This window comes from Lepisosteus platostomus, chromosome 4, assembly GCF_059453375.1.
Source record: "Lepisosteus platostomus isolate fLepPlt1 chromosome 4, fLepPlt1.hap1, whole genome shotgun sequence".
Classification (NCBI taxonomy): domain Eukaryota; kingdom Metazoa; phylum Chordata; class Actinopteri; order Semionotiformes; family Lepisosteidae; genus Lepisosteus; species Lepisosteus platostomus.
This window is the reverse complement of record NC_142614.1, coordinates 28,515,386-28,542,372: the sequence shown is the minus strand read 5'-3', so window position 1 is coordinate 28,542,372 and position 26,987 is coordinate 28,515,386. Positions and strand designations below refer to the sequence as shown.

Here is a 26,987-nt window from a genome sequence, read left to right as displayed (position 1 = left end):
CCCTCTGTCTAGTCCCAAGCCACTAATCCCTCTTTTGTTCTTTCATAAATTTGGGTGCGACCTTCCACTGTTTGTTCTGCACACAAACAAAACATGCTTTGTGTCGCTAATATTTGCCTCCTGTTCCCATTCTTTCTATGTTACCATGATCTGATATTTCTTTTGTTGATCAGGTTAATGTATTTTATAATTTACCAGACTCACCCATTCTACAACCTCACATGATCCCTTTAGTACTTCCCTTTAACTGGCATTAATCAATTAATTTTCCTTTATCTCCAAAATCCCTCAGAGAGGCACAATTCACATTTTTTTAGGTCACTTTTAGAATTTTCATCCTGAGGTTGTGTAGATGTTTCTTTCTCCTCTACTAGGGTAGTGTTTCCCTCTGTTCCCTTATTATTTTCCATTTGGTTCTTAATTTTCAAGGTTCAAAAACACTTGAAATTAAGTGTTTCCCTCCAACCTTTTCTTTCCCTCGTTGCCTTTTAGTTTTCCTTTCCCTATTGCTAGGTAGTCAGAACAGTTCTTTAGAAAAAAGATACTGAACTATTTATTTCCTCCCCCGTGGGAACTTTCTTCTTTAGCAATTCTGAGGAGTCCAGAAAAACCCTGTCGATGACCATGGAATGTGACAGCTTAGATACTACAGACACTTGTATAAAATACGTCCGAGGGTTAATGCACAGGTACCGTAGCAAAAGGAGCTGTGATAGCTCAGATGGCAAGGGTGTCTAGCGATGTAGCTTGCTCTAATTCCTTCTAGACAGCTCCCAGGTCCACTCAGCCTGCTTTCCAAATGAGTACCAGGGGTAATAGGCCAGTGTGACGCTGACCACGTCACCTACTCCTCCAGTGTTGGCCCTTGCCCCCCCATTCCCCATGGGCCTTTATGGCCTGAAAAGGGACTTACCTACCGCTGTAGCAAAAGCATAGTACCTCATATCTCCATGGACAAAAGTGATTCCTAGCCTTAGAAACAGTTCCCAGTTTCAAAACAGTAGCTTTTGTATAAGCAGATTCTGATTTAAATTATCTTGTCCCATTTACCATTCTGGAAACTGTAAATATTATTTTCATACTTGTGTAGAGGTCACTTTAACCTTATCCCCTCTATAATCAAATAGATCTGTTTCCCAGGCTAGTTCCTTTGCAGCTACAGTATGTGTCTCTCCAATAGTAATAAATTAATTTAGTGTTTAGGGTGCACTTTGCCCTGCAGTATGTCTGAAATCAGGGGGTAGGTTCCTGAGGTACATGTATATAACCATCAACTTCACAACTTTCATTGCTTAAGTAACCTCATGCTGAAACCATTTCCTGGCTATATTAATAACATGAGATATCTGCAGACTGCAGACTGGCACCTCAGACTAATACAGTATCACCAGGCTTGAAAATGTTGTGCCCTTACATGACTTTAAACACTCATTCTAGTCAGAGTCTCTTGCTTTAAGAGATTCATATCATATTTTGTGGCATGAGAATTCTCAAGAGCAAAATAGGTTTTTGGGCTTTACCTATTAAAATGAAGCAAGTATATTCTCCCATTGATTCTTTATGTTTCCCATTGTTTTCTGTTACTTTATCCTGTTGTGCCATCTGATCCTGTTTAGCCAGGCACCCTTCTCAAACAAGATATTTTTGCATCCCTCACACAGCAACAGTTAAAGGCTTCTTCTTTGTTTGTCTTCTTTACCTTCTTAAATTTTGATAGAGGGATTTGTCACTATTAGGCTGATTTAATCCTTTTATCTACCTTCTGCTATACTGTACCCTTTTACTTTTCTCTGGGGTGTCCCTAAGTCCCTAAAATGTCCAAAATCCCCATCAACCTCCCACATCCAGATGCCCTGTTACATGTATCCATTATTAATTCTTATTGCTGTACTCTTCATTCATTTTCACTTTATACAGTAATTGTTTGTTTTCTTGTTATTAATAAAAAGTTAAAGTGAAAAAGGAAAATTGTGTTGAAAGCTGCAAGTGACATGCTTTGGATGTGAATGGACTCATTTGAACAGCTCAAGTTACAAATCCTATGAAATGAGCTGCTACTGTTTGGTGTAGTTTGTCAGCTAACCAGAAATGTACTGCCTTGAAGGGTTCAAGAAGACCGGATTAACGCTTGTATAATTTAAAGGGGAACCTCTTTTGCACAATATCTTAACAATTCCATGACAGACCCCTTTGTTTACAGCCTTTTTTAGTTGTAGTGATATCTGGAAACACAGATTTCAATGTCCATGCTTGTATGTATCTTTGTATCTTTCAGAAAAGCTGTGGACTGCCCCAGAGTTTTTGAGATATGAAAGAGTTCCTCCTCAAGGGACACAGAAAGGAGATGTATACAGCTTTGGGATTATCCTTCAAGAGATTGCTCTTAGAAATGGCCCCTTTTATATCGAAGGAATGGATCTTAGCCCAAAAGGTAACAGATACAAAGTGCAAATCTGGTACAGTTCGTTATACAGTGATTTGAAAATTTCACATCTATAAAACCAATAACTTGTAAAAAGCCTTTTCTGTTCTTAAATTGAAAATGTCTAGAAAATCTTATGTAATAAATAGGAGGAAAGAATCAGGATTTGATTTTAGTACTCTTCTGGGAAGTGAATGGCAGGGGTCTAGGTCTGGATTTATTTAGACATTTATTTAGACGGGGGGATGTTTTCATCCTGCCTATCGGTGCGATCAGATTATCGTTGTTGCCTAGTTTCATTATCTTTAATTATCACTCCTTTTGTTACCACACACATGTAATTGAAAAAAGGAAAACACAGAAGTCTAGAATAATTAAAAATCCTAAGGGATATTAAACCAATAATTCATTACATAATGTGTTTTTAGGCTGCTGCCTACCTTAAAATGATTCCATTTCATTCTGCAAAGCGTAAAAAAATATTTTTATTGATATTGTTTTGGCTGTGTTGTCTGTTTTGTATATTTTGTGTTTTTTTGGATGCACCTCTATGATAAAACTGTTCTCATCAAACCTTAATTTTATGTTTGGAGTGATGTTGGCCTGAAAGCCTTTAAGACATACCTCACACTTTCTTAAGCCACCCTAATGACTATAGAAAATTAGCTGAAGTAACTTAATTGCTTCTGAACATCTGCTTAAAAATAATGAGAAACAAACATCTTCTCGAGAAAATTGCATCCATTGCCATAACAACAGCAACAACACTAGCAGGAATAACTTTTACTGCAGTAAAAGTTCAAATTGTAATAAGTAATGATTACCATATGTGGCCACATCTTTTGTTTTGAATAGACACTATGTCATAAATATCCATTTGTGATAATTTACCTAGTTTTTTTCATCAAGTACGTTACTTTAACCACCTTTTTCTCAGTGAAATTAAGTGAAATTAAGTCCATGCAATTGTTATTTATAATTTTACATTTAAATTAATCTAATCTGCATCTAATCTATGGCTGGGAATGTGTTGCTTCGATGATCTTTATAATGTTGTGGAATGGCATAAATATATCATCATATAATCATTGCCAACTGTTAACAGTTTTACATAATCTCGGGTAATGTCCTGGCACAATAATGGTATCAATATCACTAAGATTTACTATGGTTATATTATAAAGAGTGGTATTAGTAATTGATAGAATTTACTTTAATAAATTGACTCCATAGTAAGCATTGTACTTAGGATGCTAATACCTCTATTTATGTAGGTCAGTACATTGCATTTACAAGAAAAACAGAGTCTTGTAATTAAATGTCAGTTTTGTTTTGATTTTGATCTTATGAAGCTGTGGAGTATTGCAATCAACTTGAAGGATTGTGACTATCACTTCATCCAGCAAATTAGGGTGCTGCAATTTATGTGAATTTTGCCTGTATTTACATATTAATGTCATGCATCCCTCAGTCATCGTGTTCATGAAATGGAGATGGGGTTTTTATCCACACTTTCTTCACAGTTGTGAAAGCTGCAGAAAGATCTACAGTGGAAAGCTTCCCCTGCTGTGTCATCTTCTGATGCAACACACATCAATACATCCAATCCAAAGTGTCTAGAGAGGTCAAAGTGCGTTATGCTGTTTTTGAATTATGAAATCAAATTATATTGATGCAATGACAGTGAGCACAAACCATTCACAATGCCTGTGTCAAATCTGTCATCTTGATGCGGGTGAAGTTAATCTTTCTGACAGACATGATTACTGTGGCAAACAAATGACAAGCATACAAGAAATTTAATTCTATAAATAGCTTGCTACCAGGAGATTGCATCCATACATTTTCCCAAACAATCCATACAGAAACGTAAATTATTTACTTTCACCCTTTGCTTAATTTCAGAGATTGTACAAAAGGTGAGGAATGGACAGAAGCCGTACTTTCGACCCACCACTGACATTAATTTTCACAGTGAGGAATTGGCCATCCTTATGGAGGGATGTTGGGCTGAAGATCCAGCAGATCGACCTGATTTCAGCCATATCAAAATGTTCATCATGAAACTGAACAAGTAAGTTTTATCCTCAATATATTTCCTGGTGAATGTTGCTGTTGAAAAGCGAGTCAAATGCATTGATTTTAGAGATGAACTCATCATTCTAATCACAATTAAACCGCTTCACAAGTCTAAACTATTCAACGGAATACCTTTTGTTTTTTAAAGAAATCTTGCTTTGGTGAAGTATGATTTTCATCTTTACAAAAAAAAACTTTTAAAATTAGTGGTCACAGTCTATTGTTTTCCAATTTCTAGCTGGGCTCTAGCTTTAGATTTTTGCTAGTTGAAAGTTTGAAATAGTTTACCAGCTCAAATAAATTGTAAAAGGCAAAGGCAACATTTCTTTACTTAAATAAGGATAACACATATCCAAAAATGAATGCACTTGCTGATAACTCCTGTTTTCTGTGTTTTTCTAAAGTCTAATTTGAAAAATAGAAGGTTGCAAATGAGAGGAGAAAATGTGGTTTATCTTGCTTGTTTGGTAGTTCAGTAGCTACTGTAAGTGGATCTAAAATTTTTGTCAAGCTTTATTAAAGGGCCCAGAGTTCGGGCTCCATCTTCTTGGCTGGGAAGCCCATTCTAGAAACCCACACAACTCCTTGTGTAAGTAAGTGTCTAATTCCCTATCCTAAATATGTAGCTGTCCTTAAATTCTAATTTATGGAAATCTGCTATTACCTTGAATTTCACACCAGATAAATTTATCAGCAGCACTATGATTGTGACCAGACTTATAGTTATATTTAAATGTTCAAATCAGGAAATCAATTATAATCTCAGCCTTTATTTATAAATAAAACAATTATTGAAGTGATTCTAGAATCAAATGTTAAAAATTGTTAAATCCTGTTTTGTAAAAAGACAGAGAAAATATAATTTCTAATTTAATCACTTGCGCCTGTATATTTATGCATGTGTTTTATAAAAACAATTCTCACTTAATGGTGACAAAATCGTGCATGTTTGAGGTAAATTAATGATTAAAGGTTTTTGAAAGCCAAAACAAAATGTATCATAGCAATAGAGACCTTTTTAGAGATTTCACTGTGTGATACATGACCTTAACTTTCATTAGAGCCTTTGGCTCAGGATGCATCACTCCAGTCATTACCATAACCCAAATGAAAGAGCCAGCTTTCTACTGTACTAAAGTAGACTCCCTCATCTTATTTGATGATGGCATCATTCTTGGACCAAGCAGTCTTGAACTTTGGCAGTAAGATGGCAGCTGAGTTCAACTCTGGGTCCTCAAGAATTTTGCCAAAATTCCTCTGAATGTTACCTTGAGGCACATTTAGCAGTGAGCTACAGATCACAGAGGAAAATTTGATCCTCTCAAGGTTTGAGTCCAACTGTTATAGTGTAGGCAGCAGACATCCCACCTGTGTGTTGGTCTTACCTTGAAGAATATTTAATGCCTACTGGGGCTATGGCAGTAGTATATTTAGTCACGAAAGCCAACTCTGCTGATTTAGCAGCAGATTGTAAAGGAATGTTTATAAATACATCATTATCAAAGAAATGCTGTTCACATATTAATTTTGAAGGCTGTATGCACATGCCTGATGGCCCCCTGTCCTTTTTATTTCAGTACATACAGAAGGCTTTCCACAGCCTTGAACATAGAGTTATATCTTGTCTGGTGAACTTCAGCTTGCATTCTGACTCCATAATTTTAGCTGCATACTTTTATTCCACGGAGTTTGGGATTTGGCAAAAGAAGACCTGGAAAGCATTTTATAGTTGTAATTAGATTCAGCCTGTAATACATCTAAAGATAACACCAGGTTTCAGAGGTGGCAAGCACAATGGTACCTGGTACACAAGGCTGTTATCCATGTTCAGAAAATCTGGCATTCAACTTCATGAACATCTTCCTTTGGTTCCTTTTTTTGTTCTTTGATGTTCTGGACCAAATAGCAGTTTTCATCACCAAATATTTCAGGAGTAATTTTCTATGGTGGTCCTAATGAATATATCTTCCATATTTGTTACTCTGAACAGATGTCATTTAATTCACCAGCCAAAATATCAAAGTGACTTTTAGATACCTACATGCCAATTCAGCAGAATGTCTCTCCAGACTGTCAGGATCAATCCAGTGAACCATCACTCCAATATACAGTAGCTGCATCTTCTAGCTTCTAGCATCTAGCAGTCTGTGTTGTAGGCAATACATTCCACTTCACTCACAGCTTGAATCAAATTTGTTTTCATGCTTTCGGCAGTTTCTAAGATTTAAGTAGAAATGGGGGGTCTTGAAATTATTATATAAATAGGCTGCTTATTGCAAATAGGTCTTTACACACTGGTACCAGAACAACACTTAGTGGTTTGAGACCTTTCATGATGTACTTCATCACCAACCTTTCCACTGTGACCTGTGACGCAAGCATAATGGGAGTTGCCAAGGTGTTAATCTTGACATGCTTGCTTATGGAACCAGAAGTGTGGGATGACTCCCTCTTTCCCTTTTGCACATTACACAATATTGAGTACTTCTCCACCTGAGAAAAGCATTTTAAATATGTGTCATTCCTGGGAGGGATAGATCTTTCACCCCTCGATTTCCTCCGAAACCAAGCGCATTTCCAAGAGTAGGTGTAGATCTCAGGCAGCCTCCGTTCTTCAAACCACCTCAACTATCTCCACCGGCCTCCATCTTACACTGAGCCCCACCGGGCTCTTTGCAATGGGGTTCCCCAGTCTATCAGTAAGATGCGGCTATCTCCTTCAGCAAGTCACATCAAAACAATTAGTCTTACAATTTAATTAATCATTTAATTATTAAAATATACTCAGGTCACTAGCCAGTTTAACCAGAGCATTAATGAATAAGTATTATAACATATATCAGTCTCCAGCAAAAATAAAAGTATTTTCTCCAGTCAAACATAATTATTATGCTAAAACATGCAAAAATTGCTTCTTTTTATTCAGCAATGTCAGCTATAATAATTATAGTGTGCATATACAACTAGGATGGTACTGCGCATTAAGGAAGTGCATGAGTACAGAAATAGGTGACCAGGTCTGATTGGTAGTTGGTACAATTCAGTTTGGACAGCTTTGGACAGCTTTTAAAAAAGGATGGCTGCAAATCAAGTCAAATTGAAAATAAAAAGATAGGTTTTAGATCACGAGACATTATGTTTTGGATTACAATATATATCTCAGTATACATCTCCTCCCATTGAAAAAGAAGCAAAACTTTTAATGTTGTCATTAAATTAAAATGGCTTTCCAATGTAAAACAAATGAAGTAGCCCAAAAATGAAAATCACATACTGCGAAGACAAATATGATTTAAATAATAAAAGAACTAAGAAATGTGACATGGGATCCATTGTATCTCGAATAATGTCACTTCAACAAGGTAATTGTTTTGTGTTGATGAGAAAAAATATTAATCCATCATACTGATCAAGGTGTGAGTGTTAAAGTCAAAGGCTTTGAAAGGCATTGACCTGGCCATTCTACTTAAGAAAACAATCTTGGTTTTTAATCTAATCTGAGAAAATATTCTGTCATGCATGCTAATGAAACATTTGGAAATGCCAATAGATTTTACCAGCTATTGTTTCCAGTAAATCAGAAAGTTCATTGAGGGCATGTCAGGCATTATTTGTGAGCTGACAACCATGACAGAGAGATTCCAAAATTAGGTGCTGTTCCATCCCCCATTTTCATGAAGAACGACAAGGCCATTATGGTCTGTTACGCGAGTCTGTCACTTTCAAGATTGTCAGTGATTTTTACTTTAACATAGCAGGGAATCTAATTTATTTACCATCTTCAGTAAATTTATGAAGATGTTTATATGAAAGATGCTTTTAAAAACTGTATATTTATATAGCAATAAATACCAGACTTAGTCATAAAAAGCTTGGTGTTAAATTTTTGCAATAAAATAGAATATCTGCAGCTCCTATTTTTTTAAATTATATTGTCTTTTGAGCTACTTTTGCTGTGTCTGTTTTTGACAAAGACAGTAGTATTTAATGCTGTGTTTTAGTATCAGAGAACTGGAATTAACTAAATGTTTGTGAAAGGACAGTTGTATGGGCTGAGATGTGTTAAAAGTCCAACAAAACAATCTACTAAATCTGAAAAATGCTGCTTTAATGAGATTTGTATTGACTATATATCAAGAAAGCTGATCATTTATGCAGGGAAATATTTTTTACAATAACAAAATATACATACAAAAAGCACAAACATACCACTTCCTTTACTCCATACATCTTTATATTACTAAGTGAATTAGTTAGCACTTATTCATTAAGTAATAAACAAACACCTCCAATTTATGGCAAGGAGACAATTTTGAAGATAGCTTTAACAATGGGTTGCTCTGTGCTCTTTGAATTAATTCCCTCTTCTCTATCCTCATTCTGCTTTCTTGGTTCTGCCCAGTGATGGGAGGGATTATCCACAGGTCAGACATAGCAAGCTTCAAAGGCTTAATTAGAAGGCAGAGGAACCTCAGTTTAGAAATTAAAATCCAATGATACAATGTAACAGACAGAATCCTTACTTAATATGTTTTCACATGTTCTCCTGACAGAAACCAGGTCAACAAGAGCACTCCATATATATTTGCTATATCTCTTTACTATTATGATTAATATCATTCAAGCTCTTTTATTAAAGAGGGTTAGAATGGCATTGACTGAATGTATTAAGATATAAAAATGAATAACATATGAAAAGAAACAGATTAAATTGGAAAGAGAGGAAGGATGTTACATTGTATGCCCAGATCTTGTCTGGTTTTATTTTTTGGCCTATTTTTATTTCAAATCAAACATTTTATTTGGAACAACCTTACATTTAATTTTCCCAAAATACTTGGGCAAATCAAATCATAGACTCAGAGCCAAACATAAAATTTGAAAAATCAAAAAATGTGTGCATATTGACGTGTGAGCAGTTCCTTTATAAATTTACTGTACAATTTCCTGTATTTTGCATTTTTTATTGGGGAGACAGCTCCAAACCTTTTAAGTCACCTCCTCAATGTTTTACTGTTACATTTTAAAAATTGCAGTTAATTTTGCCAAACACCCTTTCTCCCAGCCATGAAATGTTCAATCATTTTTTTTCTCCTTACTCTTTTTGCTATTATGACAACACTTTATGTTTAATTGACATTTGATTTTCCTCCTAAGCATTTATGATTTCCTTGACTAAATGAATTTGCTATATTTCTAACTATATCTTTCCATCACATCAGCATCTCAGATGTGGCGAATGTATTATTTGTTATGCTTCCCCCGGCTGTTGTTTTGTCGGGTGAGCTAATTGTGTCAACCAATAATGTCATCATCTACCTGTCTTCCTACACTGACTACCGTGAAAACAAATCACCTGGAGACTTGGAGGCACCTGAAGTTGCTTTATGACTATGCCTGTTCCTGGTGCTCTACTGTAAATACTCTGACTTGACTGAGCTCAGTCTTCATCATTGAGTTTAGACACTGAGCCCCTCCAGCTTCGTTTCTTTGTTTCTCGTTTTGCTTTATAGGCACTCTGGCCCCTGCTTGCATACTCCTGTCATTTTTTCTCCCAAATTCATCCCTTGGCTTTGTTTTGACTACTGTGTTTTTGTCGGCTCTGACCCCTTCCTTGTCTCCTTGACCGATCTCCCGGACATTCCCCTGGTGCTTTGCTACAGTGTCTTTCTGGTTACGACCGTCGCTTGTTTTGGATAATGACCCTGGCCTGTGTTTGTCTGCATCATGCTCTGTTTCATCCGCCTGCTACAGCAACACATTCTGTGTGCAAATTTCCGCTGGGTCTCAGTTTCCTATCTCTCAGCAAGTGGGTTCTCTCAGTATCCTGGATCTTGCAAAGGGTCCTGCCTCAGTAGCGCAGTATTATAGCATTGAAGTCACTAGCAAATTGCTAAACTGTCATTAGGAAAGGATTGACGTAAACATCCATTCAATCAGTCAGTCCTCTTTTAGTTGTTCTTTTTTGTTGTTGATTGTCACTGTGGTTTTAAGTTCTTTTTTTTTTAAAAGGAACTCCAGCTAAATCCCCTGTCTGTTAGCTGCCATCTTTCTCTCTTTTCACAACTAATTCTGAAAGCTGTCTTTTAACTCAGCAGAGAAATGTACACTTATTACAGATGGTAATATGTTCATGTGTGCACAAATTAAATGCTAGTAAAACATCTAATGCTATATGTTATTGTCAAATGGGTCTTTTTTGTGTGTGTAAGCTTTTACTTTTAAGTGAAGATTCTCTTCCCTAAAATTCCCTATAATTTGGACTTCCATTTGTTCTGATTTTCTGATGTTCGGTTAGTTAGAACTTTCGCCTGGAATGTGTTTGTGTTGTTACATTCTTGTACTGTAGAGTTATTTGGCATGTTCTGTAAGGTCATGTTGAATTGCACCTTCCTGCACCTTAAACAGTGTCAGATTCTTGTGCCCATCACACCTGCACCTGTCAAAGGAATTTCATTCATGCCTGGACTCAACTGCTACAAAAGAAACACTGTTTCAGAAATTATAAACCTTATATGACTTCTTCCTGTTTAACTTGTACCCCGCGCAATTCATGTTTACATCCCTATGAACAGAAATGCTATTTCATCTAGCACATAATGTTCTGAATCTGTAGCTTGCTCATGATTTGCTTCTAGCTGAACAGGTATTGCACTCTTTCCGTTAATGAGAAGCAGCATTGATGTGGATACAGTCTCGTGTCATTCTTCCAACAGTGAAAACAACACATTCCACACTTTTCTGTGCTTTTCTCAGTGACATTTTCCACCCCTTTCTTTACAGTACCAATGATTCTGTTACCAAGAATAATTTGTTTTAAATATTCAAGGTCACTGTTGTTTTCTTCGCTGCTTTTTTTCCCAAAAGATCTGGCAAACCGGAAACAGATGTACTTCTATTTATTTTACCAATACAAAATATAGCAAAAGAAACTGTAACGAATTTCCCCAACATTTTTTTGCTCTGTTGTAATCTTACTGATATGTAGTTTTTCCAGTGAAATGGTGAGAGCTATTTTCCTCTGCTCTGTCATGCAGCAGCACAGAGTGTACATGGTCCAAAATTTACAAAACAATCACTAGTAATTATGTCATAAACAATATAACATCATAAGTAATGTATTATTATTATTATTAAATCCACATTTCATTTCAATAATATATTTCATTCACTGTTGTGAAAAAATAAGTTTTTCCACCCAAAGTTTCCTTCCAAAACTGTGGCAATGTGACACATTATGATGTATTAATGTTTATATAGTTAAATTTTACTATAATCAGCCAACATATTTTACAGTATGTCATACAAATATATTTGTAACATTTATTCTTCAAAGCACAAGTATTTGATTTAAGTAGACATTTGAAAAGCATTTGGGTTTTTTTTTTCAGAGAAGGCAGCACAAGTATTCTGAATAATTTGCTGTCCCGAATGGAACAATATGCCAATAACCTTGAGAAGCTGGTGGAGGAAAGAACACAAGCTTACTTGGAAGAAAAAAGAAAAGCAGAGAATCTACTCTATCAAATCTTGCCTCAGTAAGAAAGATTGATTTTTCTGTCCATGTAGTACTTGTAGTACAGTTATAGTACTTCCAAAGCATTACAGACTTTATGAGTGATCAATACTGTGTATTTGCTAGGGTTGTGTTTAGTTTTTCTTAATAGTCTCATTTTAACATGGCTGTGATGATTTAGCAAAATGAAAGTTGACAAGTTTTAGATTATTTTATTCTTCTGAAATTTTTGTTAAAAAAATTCTGGATCTATATATATATGAATTATTTTTCTAAAATTAAGTAAACAAAGCGTGTAAGGCTGGTGCAATCCACATCACAGTCATTACAAAAATCAATGCTTTACTTGAAGAATTGATTCTAATTTTCAAATCTGAGCATTTTCCATCCACACTTTGCTTGCACGTATTTTACAGCAGAAATACTGTCTTGCAGAAAGGCTAAATGGCATATGAAATCCACAAGTAGCAATGACAGCATAACTATTACTTACTGTACTAGGTGTCTGATGGATTGGTATTTTTTTAAAAGAAAATGATCATTTTAGTGCCTCTGCACCTACATGCATCTTGTGATACACTGAAACGTTGTATACAGTATCTTAAAGAGGATATTGAACAGCATCAACTCATATACCACTAACTACATTGATAATATCACCATTATGTAAACACTGGTAGTCATTAAACAGTTTCTCACATCTGTTTTAATTATTTCATATCTGAAATTCATGAAGGTATAGTTTCTAGTTTTTCAGAACGCACAAAGGAAGATTAGGAACAAAGGATCAACTAAGAATTGCATTAATGTGAGAAGCATTAGCTTCACAAAAAATGATTTATTAAGCCTACAGATAGCATATTGAGTCAGGATATGAATTATGATCATTTCATATTTAAGCTGTCTCTTCACCCATTGTTCTCTATTCTTTTTTTTCCATTTCCTCTTGACTGATTCTCATGCTAGTTGTTTCTAATTAGTAGGGTTAGGTTTTCCTTTAAAAAACCTACAAGCTCAACTCTGTTACTGTTCAAAGTGACATAAGGATCGATTAAAAAAACATCATATTTGAAATATAAACCATATTGCCATTGAAATATAACGTTTTGTACTGATTTGTTTAGGAATTTTGAAATTTAGTTTTACAATGCTTCTTGAAAGCTGTGCCAGCATGACAACAATCTAATATGTTGAAATTTGCTAGGGTGCAGCCTCGACCTATTAGCTTTTATCTTAATTGTTTTTCTCCATTGCAGTTCCGTGGCAGAACAGCTCAAGCGAGGTGAAACCGTCCAAGCAGAAGCTTTTGACAGTGTGACCATCTATTTCAGTGATATTGTTGGCTTCACCTCATTGTCAGCAGAAAGCACACCATTGCAGGTACAACTTTATTACATTTCTGAAAGCATGGACGTCTCCTTGTTTTATATGCGACAAAAATTAGAGTTTAAAAATACAGGGTAACTTATTTTATGTCACCTTGCTTAATTTCATACTCTATTTAATCTCCTAATTAGTTGTTTTATTATAATCTCACGAACGTGCTTATTGCCATGTTTTGTGCCAATGGCTATCCTGTAAATATGAAATTTACATGCAACAAAAACTACCATTTTAATTGGAATCGGTATGAAGTTTTGTAGTGTCACACCATAAGTTTCCAAATGCTTTCGATTCTCATCTGTGGTTATAGTGTAGATGTTATCCCATTTGTTTCCTTCCTGGCAGTGCCCAAATGCAAAATGTTCTATGGCCTTTTTGTAACCCCCCTTTGATGTGCCTCTCCTCCGGATGCAGATAATTGTTGTGTTTCAGCCAGTTGCCAGCTTACTGTGATGTGGAGATTTTCTTGTACTGTAAATCATAGTATATTGTAATTGTGTTTTATCTTGTGTATTCTTCTTATTTATTGTTGTTGTCATCCTGTAAAGCGCTTTGAGAAGCGCTATATAAAATAAAGTTTATTATTAATATTATATCCATGCATTTAAGATGATTATCTGTTTCTGAAATAATGTAGCAAAGTTACTTGCAATGGCATGAATTAACCAAAATCCAGAAAAAAACATGAAAACAAAGGCAGTTGTTTAGTTAAATTTATTTAAACAAACATATCTAACTTTTGTAAAACTGGAGGTCCCTTTATAATAACACTGCTTTAATTGATCATATTATGTGGTATTACTGTCCTTTTATATAAGCTTTTGTTTAAATATTAATTCCTTTTTCCCTTACTATAGGTTGTAACCCTGCTAAATGATCTGTACACCTGTTTTGATGCCATCATTGACAACTTTGACGTCTATAAGGTGGGTTTGGCAAAACTTTTTGTTTTTCGTGAAGAGTAAATATGTCCATCTTTTACCCATTATTGTTGTTTCCATTTTAATACATTCAGGTGGAAACCATTGGTGATGCATACATGGTGGTTTCTGGCCTTCCTGTACGGAATGGTAAACTTCATGCAAGGGAAATAGCTGGAATGGCATTAGCATTACTTGAACAGGTGAAAACATTCAAAATACGGCACCGACCTAATGACCAGCTGCGACTAAGGATAGGAATTCATACAGGTAACTTGCTCATTTTTTTTAACTTTTACCTCCTTGATTATTTTATCCCATGAATTTGTGAAATTTTGGATGTGCATTATGAAAGAGGCAGCTGGCAGAATATTTGCATATACAGTATTGATGTTAAACAAACATAATAATGATTACATATGGCTTTATTCTGGAGTCAGAGAATAACTCATGCTTTCAAGCTAAGCAGACCTCACATTGCATTGTTTCATGGAGTCTCTCCTGAGCAGCTGTCTGTAAAGGTCACAAAAATTAACACTAGTTCGTGGAATCCTACAATCTTGCTGTGTTCTGATTTTACAGTTCTTTAACCCATTATCATACACATCACTAATGAATCATTAAGGTCTGTAACTGTTCCCTCAGCCCTTAACTTGCAGCTATTGTTCCTGGAAAATTTGATTCCATCCTGCTCAGTAATGATAAATAAGTAGCTGACACTTTTTGGCAAAATTTATGGACTGGTTTGCGGTTGATCAGTTATAAACTCACTTAGCTGCAAATAAATTGTATGAGCCATTTCAGTCAGGGTTTCACATCAATTCATTGTATGGAAACAGTCCTTTTGAAGATTATTTGTTAGGGATCTGCTGATGACTGATGACTTTTGTATTTTTTTCTGCTGGATCTCAGTTCTGCCTTTCATACTGTTAATCATCCCATTTCATCTGGCATCCCACAAGAGTCTGTTCTTGTTTAATTTCTTTGAAATGTCTACAATTTACCATTGGACCATATTACTCACATGTATGGCTTTGGGTTTTCATTTTTTTTTTATTATAACACCCAAACCTGTGTTTGCATAGAATGTCATGTTAATCAAGCACTCACTTCTTGGTCATACTGCTTAGATGATATTAAGAAATGGATTGAACCTAACCTTTTACATCTGAATACAGATGTAAATTATGTTGGTTGAGTCTCCTTATTAGCTTTGCAAATGTGTGTGAAAAAACTTGAGTATTGATTGTTGATGGCCCTGACAATTTATTGGTGTATCCAAATATGTTCTTTGCAATTTGCAGTATTTGTAAGAGCTTAGCTGCACAGTCTTAACAAACATTAAGATGGATGAGCATATATCACCTGTTTTAGCTTCCTTGCACTGGGTCACAAGCTTACTTTTACGGCCCCTGACTATATTAGTCAACTGTTAACTTCCTACACACCTACCCATTTAATTGTTTGAACTTTGGCTTTCTCTCTGTATCCAATTCAAGTTCTCAAGACACTGCGATTTCTATTGTGTTTCTTGACGTACTTACAGGAACTGTAATGATCTACCAGGCAGCAGAACAACAGGCTGTAGTCAGCACTTTCAAATTCTGTTTTACAACTCTTTTATACTCTATACTTTAATTTTAATTTACTTTATTGCACTTGTGTATACCTGCTTCTATTGTTTTATCATTTTATAATAAAATACTGTGAAACAGCACATGAAAGTGCTGAATAACATGAAGGTTGCTGTTGTTATTATTGAATGACAGCCATACATCTAATCTTTGCTAGTTAGATTGATCCTAATACCCATAACAGTTTTTTTATTTAATGAAGTACAGATGCACTCCGGATTATACAGTACATTGCGCCACACACTCCACAAGGCACTGCACATTTGAAAAAATATTCAGTTGTCGGACTGCACTAGTTTGTAAAACCGCCAGGTGGAGCAGTGAATGCTTAATGTGTGGAAGCATTTGGGCTGTCGTCAGGAAACACCTGGTTTTGAATCCCGGTCAATGCTGAGGGACAGTCTACTGTCTACTATCAGTTGTATACTGATAAGGCTTTTATTAATTTTAAACTGTGTACTACAGTTTTTAAATATTAAATTAATTAAAAAAGGAAAGTAGGGGTATTGTACAAAAACAACATTATTCAGTTTGATATATGAAAAATAGTTTATTATTATACTTTGGCTTGTGCTTCTTTCAGGTTTACATTCGGATTGAAATCAAATATATTGTGCCTTATTGTAAATTTCAGCAATGAGTAATCAGGTTAATTTAAATTTAAATTCATCTACATACAGTAGATGGTAGTGGTAGCTAAATATAAAAAAAATCCAAAGTACTCCCCAAAGTATTAATAAATTCACCATCTTCATACATACTTTATGTATCAAAGTCTTTAACTCTTTAACTTGTGGTGGTTATTTTGGAAAAGTTTTGATGTGCTTGTTTTAACTATATAAAGTTTTTATACTTCATAAAAATCTATAATGTTTTATCCTTTTCTAAGAATACCTAATAAGAAATATGCTGTTATTGTTTTAAAAAAGGTTTAATTCAGATTTAATACCATGATAGAGAATATTATAGAGAATATTAATATGGAATCATGTAACTAAAGACATTTTGGCAGTTAAAAATATCACTTGTAGATATTATTGTTCTTATAGTGGTAATGAACAATGAAATGCTCATAAATTGTAAGGTAGGATGCTCTTAGGAACAGGGTTCATGTCCTGGTCAGAGCATTCCTTTTGTCTTTTACATAGCCAGATGTATAAAAATAGTTTATTATTATAGCTTGTTGTGAACATGATGTGCCTCTTTCAGGTTTACATCCACATTAAGAAAATCTATACTTTGTCTTAATGCAAATTTCAGCAACAAGTAATCAGCAAACAATTTGACCTTAAATTTTGGTTATAAAAAATATTTCACAAATACTGTACTATAGTGGCTTTAAAACCATACGGTATCGTACTTCTATGAGATAGTGAATGCAAAATGAATATTTAAGTACTGTGATATATAAAATTAATAAATATATATAGACATATTGACTTTTATGTCTTCATATTTAAAAGACCAGATTAAAACCAGGAATTACTTAGCTAAAGGTGCATCAGTGACTATTGGGAATGTGTATTGATGGAGGGTAAGATAAAAGCCCACACCCAGTTTTCCTTCCTCCTACTGCGAGGTGATAATGCAATAGCTGGCTGGCACGAAACAATCCCTCCCAAGCTCTTGCCGAGCATCCTGGAGAAGTTCATTCATGTTATTACTTTATTATTAATATTATTATTAATATTTGATATTCTGTAATATGTACAATTATCAGACATTGAATCTAGTTTGCATATAATTTTATTGTGAGAGAATTGCAATGGTAATCGGCATTGTATTAACAGTTACAACAGATATTTCACACCTGGAAACAGATTTTTTTCAATTATACTGGGAGTGTGAAGATTCAGTGAGCACCGGGGAGCTATTTAACACAGTGAGATTACTCAGACGGATAACTTTAGTAAATATATTGAGAAAACTCTGGATTTTCAGTTTCACGAGGCAAGATCAAATTGTATCCAGCTGTGAATTAGCTACATGACGTTGGCACTGTGAAACTTTTGGGAGAGGGAGTTACTGGGCAGCATCTCTCACAGTGTAGTGTTCATAGTGTTAATTTTAAAATAACAGTGTATTAATGTGATCTTGCAAGTATGTTTTTTCATGTATTTAGTCACTATTCTTGCAAATACATTTTGTATTGTTATTAAGTTTGTGTCTGTGTGTTTGATGGGGGGCATATGTTCATTGTAAAATTCGCAACTTGTAAAATTATATATTTATATTCCATACTAGGTGGATTTAAACATGCACAGTAAAGATACAGAATAAATGAAGCAATCATTTCACTAACATCTAATGCACCTTAAGTGCCACCTGTTGATGATCTCTGGAGAGTGAATTGCATACCACAGCGCACCACACGAATTTTACTGTATTAGAAAGAAACACAACGCGTTCTGCATTTTCTATCTGCTTCATCTAATTCAGGATAGCAGGGGAGACAAAGCCTAGTACTGGCTGTTTTCTTTTCTAACATTTTCTAACAAACAACTATGAAAAAGTTAAGAATAAAAAAAAACAACATGATATACCAAAAAACCATAAGCATCCATATAACTATCTCTGTGAATATGGAATACTCAAATAAATATTAATATAAATATTTGATATTTGTGGTTATTCTATATTCCATATATAGTTATATAGTTCATTTGGCTGCAAGCATTTAGAGTCCCATAAAAATTTAGCTGGTAGTTCCTTTTTAATGATGTTAACCTGATTCTATATTTCCTGATATACAGTATTGTTTGTGGGCTAGTGCAAATTCTTGAGGTTTAGCACATTTAATTCTAGTTATTAAATGAGTGAAATGAAGGTTGTCTAATTTGTTTTGATGTGCTACAAAGAACTGAATCGCACAACGTATTGCCCTTTATATTGCTAGTTAAACAGCAGAACATTGCCAAACAAATACATCCATTGTTATGTGTGAACGCCTTTGAGCATATGTTTTTTATTTCTTGTAAATACATACCAACCCCTTCAATACATGACTGTGCCGACCCCCCAAAAACAAAGAGCAACCACTTCCAGGAGATTCACAAGTGGCCTGTTCTCAATCAAAACAACTTACTCAGCCTTTAATTGTAAAACAAAAGTTTGTTTCTTAAAATTTATGTTTTATATTCTTTTTAGGTTTTTAAGGGATTGTTTACTTATGTTTTGACCTTTTTTAAAAAATAAAGGACATGCCCTGTTTAATAACTTTCAGGTGATCTTAGTTACTTAATTTGCATCCATATTATATCTCTTCCTCTATAAAAAATGCAGTCTTATTTTAATTTAATTTGTTTGAGGTTACAGTCTACATTTAGAAAATCAAGATGTTTTTTTTTTTTTAATCTGAGTTGTTCTCAGAGTCATAACATGAAAATCTTGGAACTGGATGCTAAAATGTATATACACTTAACAATCAGATAAACATTTATTTATTCCTTGATACTAAAGCTCTATCTTAAGATCACTAAAAGAAAAACAGGAATTTAGGAACTTGAGAACTTGGCACGATGTATACTATTCTGCATTTGTCCAAATATTGCACAATCAGCTAGCTTATTGTAAAGACCACCACTTTTAATACTCTGTATTGGTTAGTATCTCCAGTCTGGTAATATGCTTTAGGAACATTGCCAGATATAACATTATTTGGATGTGAATTACAAAAATATTTATTTTTTTATTAATGCAATTGTCTGTTAACAAAAACAGTTAGATTTTTAAATATATAATAAGAATATGCTGTGTTTGTATCTGAGAAAGCAGAAATTACTTATGACTAGAAATCATTGTTTAAGTCCCTTTATAAACTCCTACAAAGGCCAGAATGGAATTCTACTAGAATGTAAACTCTTCATGTCTTAAATACTTTTAAAACACCTGTACTTTCCTTGATATCACATCATGAATCTTTTTTTTCTAATAGTTTATTTATTCAGTTACAGTTTGAAGCCCTTAAGTTCTGAATACAGTATATTAACTCACTGATTTTAAAAACAGAAAGTGAGAAAAATGAGTGCAACATCCATGAGTTCCAAGTAACACTCATAAATGTTACAGATTACAAAATGTTACCAATATGTCTATTGTGAGCTGTAGGCGTAATATTTTACTGTTATGTCCTAGTTATTACATAAACAAAGTGTTTTCCTGGTTTGGATTAAGCTGACAAAGTTCAGTTCAGCCTTAATTTTGTTCCTGTAATACGTTGTGTATTGCAATATTACAATAATAACAAATGGATTGAGAAAAACTTGTATTCTTTTTTTTAGGGGTGATGTGATGTTTTTTTAGAAAAGTGCTTTATAAACAGATTAATATTGTAAATATACTGAATAGTTATTCTTATCCATGCTATCTGTTTAGGTCCTGTCTGTGCAGGGGTTGTTGGTTTAAAAATGCCAAGATACTGCTTATTTGGAGATACTGTTAACACAGCATCACGGATGGAATCAACCGGAGAAGGTGAGACTAATTTTATTTCTACAAAATTATACAGTATATCACTACATAATACTTTAAAAATTGATTACACTCTGTAAGTGATCTGTGCCACCAATTGTAAGATTTTAGATGTAGTCAATATGATCCATTAAACAATGTAAACAATGTACAATGTAAAGCACATGTAAACAATAGATACAGCTTCTTAGCTTACATAACATACATTAACCTTTCATCAAATAGAATTTCTTAGAGCATGTTTAGTATACTAAGCACTGTATACTCAACATTTTAACTTGTATAAATTTGTTGAAAAAAAAGTCCTATGAAAGTCATGTTCACTTTTGTGTAGAGGGAGACCAGAAACTCACATGACCAAATGTAAGGCAACAGAAGCTCATTTTCTACTGTCCTTTCCGTCTTTTCCACTTAACTCTTTCTATGCAAATTGTCTATTCCTGAGGGGCAGTCAAGCAGTGGAAGAACTGCAGAAAAAGGTGAAAAAAAAACCTGAGAGTTTTCAGGAGGATTTACATTGATCATTGAGACTAACAAAACACATTTAAAGAACACAGCCAAAGATCTCAAAGCACAGCACCATAGAGACTTAGGCTGTGTTCCATTTGTGTTTCATAACTGCATACTGAACAGTATTAGGTTAGAGTACACTGAAGATGGTGTTTTATAAAATTATGGTGAGATCTGATGACATTAGATGAATTATAGATTTTAAAATGCTCATATAGATCATCTTACATCCAATAGTGATTAGAACATACAAGCCATTAGAGTCATATTGTTTTGATTTTTTGTGCAAACCGAGAATCCTGTCACGATTGTAGTCTCTCCTCCTTAAGGGCGCTCCGGCTCTTTCACTTTGGATTTAATTCTGTGCACCTGACCCCTGTTCCCAGTCCACCTTAAAAGCCAGGCGCTGATGTTCATCCGGGCTCTGCATCTGGTTTCTGCACCGTGCGAGTCCGGGACCTGGAAGCGCCTGGTCCCGTTAAGGTTTTAATCTCTGTTCCCGTTCCCTGTCCGCCGGTTCCGACCCAGTTCATGGTTTTAATTCCTTGTTTGGATGGATCACCTGGCTTTGGACTTATTCTTGCGTTTTTGGATTCCCACTATGGATAACTTTTGGATTGTTTGCCTCGGCCACACCTCCCCCGTGCACCAGCGCACTTTGGACACGCCCCCCTGTTGTCATCCCCGTATTCCTGCATGACTTTTTCCTAGTGTTTCCCCACTTCTTCGGATTGTGTCATCCGCATAGGGTCCGGAAAGAACTGTTCGTTACAAAACCAGATTAGCAGATCTACTGTATCTCCTCTCAAAGACACACCCTGTGAATCATTTATTATAAAGTTCTTACAACTAAGAGGTTGTTTAATAGCAAATGTTCCATAGTGTTTTTTGGTCACATACCTGGCTAAAGATATAACCATATGAAGTGAAGTACAACAGTTTCTGGGAATAACACATCAGCAACTTCTCTAATCAACCACAACTGTGTATAGTCACCAGCAGAATTTACCACAATCCAAAGTCCTTCTGAAATAATTCTCTGACTTGAAGTTACGTTGCCCCATTGGTTCACTGAAGTATTTTTTGCATGTTATAATTTTCTGTCTTTGGTTTGTTATGGTTGTTTTCATAAGAAAGACAGGCATTTTCATTTGACACTTTTATACATTTTTAAATTTAAACAATAAGCATGAGAATGTTAAATTGACTGTCAAGCAAAGGTTGTACAGAATGTAATCAAGATAGTGCACTGTTTCCTCTGTAAACATGTTATATTTTTCTCATATGAAAATTAACCAATGTTTTATTCATGTTGCCTTCAGCCTGAGATTACATGGTGTGGCACTTAAATTGATTGTTTTTTCTTATTAATTGTTTCTGCAGCCTTGAAGATACATGTTTCCTCAGCAACTAAAGAGGTGCTGGATGAATTTGGTTATTTTGACCTACAACTACGAGGAGATGTAGAAATGAAGGTAAGTTACACTAGAACTGGAAGGAGTTTAGTTAAAACCACTGTGTTTTTTAACCTTCAGCTACAATTTCTTCCATTTCAGCTACCATTTTGTACTCTTTGCACCTGTGAAGAAAAAAAAATCAATAAAGATCAAAAAAACATTCTGTTAATGAGGATCCCTAAATCATTGTGGTAATGAGGATTCCAAATATCTTAAGCTTTAAAGGGGTTTGTTCAGAGCAGAGGCTAAACTCTATGGCCTGGACATCACAGACTCAAGCCAGGGTTCTCTAGGTACAGTTGAGAATCCACTGATTAGCCAAGTACTGTGGAGCATGCAGTGTGTTAAATAGCAATTGCCTCTCCAGGAGTCCACACGCACCTCTCTTTCCGGAATGGTATGGGAGTTGTTTCCAGAGAGATGGGCTTTAAATGAAAAGGCAGGAGATTCCAAACTGAATGAGTGTATAATAAATCATAGGCAATTTCAAATGATAAAAAAACAAAACATTTGATTGAAGATAGGATTATAGATAAATGGCACATTTAAATTTTATTGTCTTTATTGTCACAGAAGCCGGGTTGGTCTATCATGGAGGGTGGTGTTTAGATCCTATGCGAGGCGGCTATTCCAGAGAAAGGACCATAAACAGGGTTCAGGGAAGACACACAGGGTTTGTTGGTGCTCACAGTGAAGTAGGGAAGTTCATTCAGGAGTGTGGGGAAAATCCAAAGGCAAACATATCCAGGGACATTCAAGGGAAAGTCAGGAAGCAGACCATAAGTCCATAGCTGAGAGATCCATCAGGAGATGCAGACAAACGGGAACACTGACGAGACGAGAATCCAGGAAATACGAGGCTCTCTTCCAAGCCCCAGGCTCAGTGGGTCGGGGAGCGTAAACAGGCCTATATCCCCAGGCTTCCTCCCGAAGCCTGGTGGTAGGCGGGCCACCGGGCTACTGAGTACCAAAGCTGAGCACCAAAGGCAGGAAGGAGTAAACTTAAATAGGGAAACTAAAACAAGGCACGCCAGGAAATAATGCAAGTAATTTTCACCTCAGAAATATCGCCAAATATGTCCAAATTTCGGCAGCCAGAATCCTGACCAGGTCTAGTGCAAGTGATCACATTACTCCTATCCTGGATTCCTTGCACTGGCTTCCTGTCAAATTCTGTGTGGACTTTAAAATCCTCATGCTCACCTATAAGGCTCTGCATGGCTTGACACCTCAGTACTTATCTGAACTATTATTGTCCTACTCCCCACCTCGCAACCTTTGCTCTTCTAATTCTGGTGTCCTAACTGTCCCCCAAGGCTGTCTACATTGTATGGGTGACAGGGCCTTCTCCAGTTATGCCCCCAAGCTCTGGAACTCTCTGTCTAAGGATATCAGAGAGTCACCTTCTCTAGACTCAAAACCTTCTTCTTTAGAAGTCCCTTTACTTAACTGGTTCCATTCTTTACCCCTCTGCTTCTGCTTTTCTTAGTACCACCATCCACTGTCTCCTCTGTATATTGGAATTGTTTATCTTGTGTATTCTTCTTATTTATTGTTGTTGACATTCTGTCTAGCACTTTGAGAAGCCACCTTTAAAGGCGCTATATAAAATAATGTTTATTATTAGTTTATTATAATAATTAAAAGAACTAACATGAGGAGGTTGGAACGCCCTCTGGAGGAGAGGATGGTGACTGTGACATTTATAAACCGAAGAAAGACGAAAGATTAGCTACACTAATTGCCATAAACGTATGCCTTTTTCTGTAGTTTATTTTTTACTTTTAATTAGAACTGTTGTGCCTGGGAAATATAAATACAATACACATGCATAGATTTGTTTTGTCATTTTAAAAAAAAATAAACCATCACCTTTTACAAGGATCTACTGACAGAGTAATTCAGAAATTCTGATGGGCTTTGTGAAAAGCAGATAAACTTGTTTTTTTTAATCTGGGTACCAACAGCCCAATAGTTTTTGCACAGTGAGAAATACTCTCCTGTGCTCAGTCAACCATATGTTTTGTTTCATCCTTCATATTGGACTATAGATCAGGTGACTCTTTTTCTATTAAGCGCGTGTTCCCATTAGGGCTTTTTTCCAAACTCAGTACTGTGATGTCAAATCTGCATGTTCCACAGACAATGTAGCAATACAATAATATTGCTCCTTTATTTATGAGCAATACAGTTAATACGTTATGAGCTCAGTGTGAATGGTTAAATGGCACATAAGCTATACAGAGTCCACTGGAGGTACAGTGTGCTTTAACAACTTTAATGTGAACAAAAAATGGTGTCTGTTCTTTTTAAACAGGAAGTCAACTATATAATAACTAGGCTTGGTACGTTTATATTCTTGCAATGTGAAAAATGCTCTTACAGAATACCCACCTTTTTAAGTAGATTGTTTTAACTCACATTTGACACTGATTTTGTCTGAATTTATGTTGGATAACTTATTTAAATAAATTGTAAAATTAAAGATTTAATTGCTGAAAATCACTTAGTTTAGTCAGAGTGAAACTGCTGTGTTTTAGCCTTTGCAAAGGTTTTTCTGAAAAACTTAATTAGCAGGTCTTAATGCATTATGAGTGTGTTAATGGCTCAAATAGACAGCATATTTTAAATTGCTTTTAAAATGCTTTGTATGATTAAAAAGGTTAAAATAGGCAGATTAGCGCTATCCCTTTAGATTAAAAGACTGGTATAATATTTTGAGAGGTGGAAAAATAAGAACTAAAATAAAAATTGCAAAGTTCATTTCTAAAAGCTCTGAATTTTTTTTTCCACAATAAAACAAAAAATATAGGCTTTTAGGCAACAACACATAAGTAATAGGTTTATTCCATGCTGAAAAGAGAGGAAAGAAAACACAACGTTTCGGCTGTGGAGCCTTCTACAGGTTTGAGAAAGACAGCGCAGTAAGCAAAGGTAATGTAGCGGGAGAACAAAAGCTGGGAGAGGGGAAGAGCAGGAGGCGGGAACAGGGGACAGAGTGGCCAATCACCTGAAGTAGACTCCAGGGCTGAAACATGTTTTCTTTCTTCTCTTTTCAGAATGAAATAAACCTACAGTATTTCTTGTTCCTTTGCGTATCTTCTTTAGATAGAGTATGTTAAAATACCTACAAAACACCTACATTATGCATACAGAAGTTTTCGTTGTCATCAAATAAACAGACATATAAAACTGGATATATGCTTAAAAACATACTGTTCGAAAACACTTCTCCCATTTCCATGCAGCTTTTACCTGCTAATCTGGATAAAACATAGTTCAGTCTATTGATGAATGCCAATTTAATCCTTGTTTCTCTGAAAAAGATTCCATTGATTTGCAAAAATTAATATTGGACTTTTAAGGATGAATTTTTGATTGAAAAATTATTTTTACAAAATCATATTTTTTCCTTTAGTAAAAAAAATACTGACACCCTAAATCAAGTACTTGGTGGGTAATTTTCAATTGGCACCAAGTTGGGTGTCACTGGGGTCAAAGCTTTCATTTCTGAGAGACTATTGTTATTGTTATTTTTTATTTATATTAGATTGTAAACTGCTACTGGAATTTCATGTTTCACACCATATTTTCTTAATTACATTTCATTTAGAATTCATGTAACACAAAAAAATAAATGATGAGCTCTCTTCATAAATATTTAATGTGATGTGACACAAGTCCCTTGAACATGCCCTTTTTGAAATGTGTTTTTATTCTCTCTGGGTCTAAGATAAGTGTCCACACATAAGAATATATCATTTATAATCAATGTGCTCAGTTCATCCTGGTTTTTGTTTTTCAGGGCAAAGGCAAAATGAGAACATACTGGCTTCTGGGAGAAAAAACAGATGTTTATGTCATCTGAGAACTTTGCTTAACCATGTGCTGACAATTTGTACAGAAAACCACAGAACAGCATAGGTGCAGGCTATTATTTTATTTGTTCTAAAATAAATCTTGATGGTTTTCCTTCCAGATTGTGTAACAGGACATTAAAAAATAAATGCCTTTAACTAAAAGGTTATTTCAGGTATATTTTATACCTGCTGAAAACTGCAAAAATGTAAAGAAATAGTTTTTATGAAAATCTTTTTTGTCATGAAAGTGAGTACTTTTCAATGATAAACCCTTATTTTTTGTGCTTTCTATATCAGGATTTATATAATGTGTCTGAAAATTAATTACATATCTAATATTTTCTCCTTCTACAAGCTATATATACATACACATTACATGTGTATATATATTTGTTGTATATATACATATCCAAGATATTGCTAAATATTTTGTTCAAATAAACTGAATAAAATGCAGACTCATGTGTTGTTTTCTTTTTCATGCACTGGTGAAACAGTGCATATGGGGCTCATTTGTACCACTGCAGTAAAAACAAATCATAAGAAATGCATAATTAAAGTTTGGTAAGGTTAATATTGATGGGCATAGGGCTATTTATTGACTGGGTGCTGTTCAACATGAGGTTTCAAACTTACAGTAAAGGGAACAGGTCTCGCAGTCATGCTCTGTGGCTAAGGATCTGTGGCTGGAAGGTTTCTGGTTTGTATCCTCTGTTGGGCCCCTGAGCAATGCCTT

General features: G+C 35.0%; 1 protein-coding gene across 1 annotated transcript in view; it reads left to right on the top strand.

The window, feature by feature from the left end:
* Positions 1-26,707, top strand: part of npr2 (natriuretic peptide receptor 2) — a 99,253-nt gene extending 72,546 nt beyond the window's left edge. Inside the window, exons 14-22 of the mRNA XM_088629343.1 lie at positions 2,276-2,431; positions 4,328-4,496; positions 11,893-12,039; positions 13,274-13,397; positions 14,258-14,326; positions 14,416-14,590; positions 20,329-20,427; positions 22,318-22,409; positions 26,197-26,707. Of these exons, the coding sequence (XP_088485469.1) occupies positions 2,276-2,431; positions 4,328-4,496; positions 11,893-12,039; positions 13,274-13,397; positions 14,258-14,326; positions 14,416-14,590; positions 20,329-20,427; positions 22,318-22,409; positions 26,197-26,259 (1,094 nt within the window). The 3' untranslated portion in view covers positions 26,260-26,707. The remainder of the gene's footprint in view (positions 1-2,275; positions 2,432-4,327; positions 4,497-11,892; positions 12,040-13,273; positions 13,398-14,257; positions 14,327-14,415; positions 14,591-20,328; positions 20,428-22,317; positions 22,410-26,196) is intronic.
* Positions 26,708-26,987: the final 280 nt, after the last annotated feature.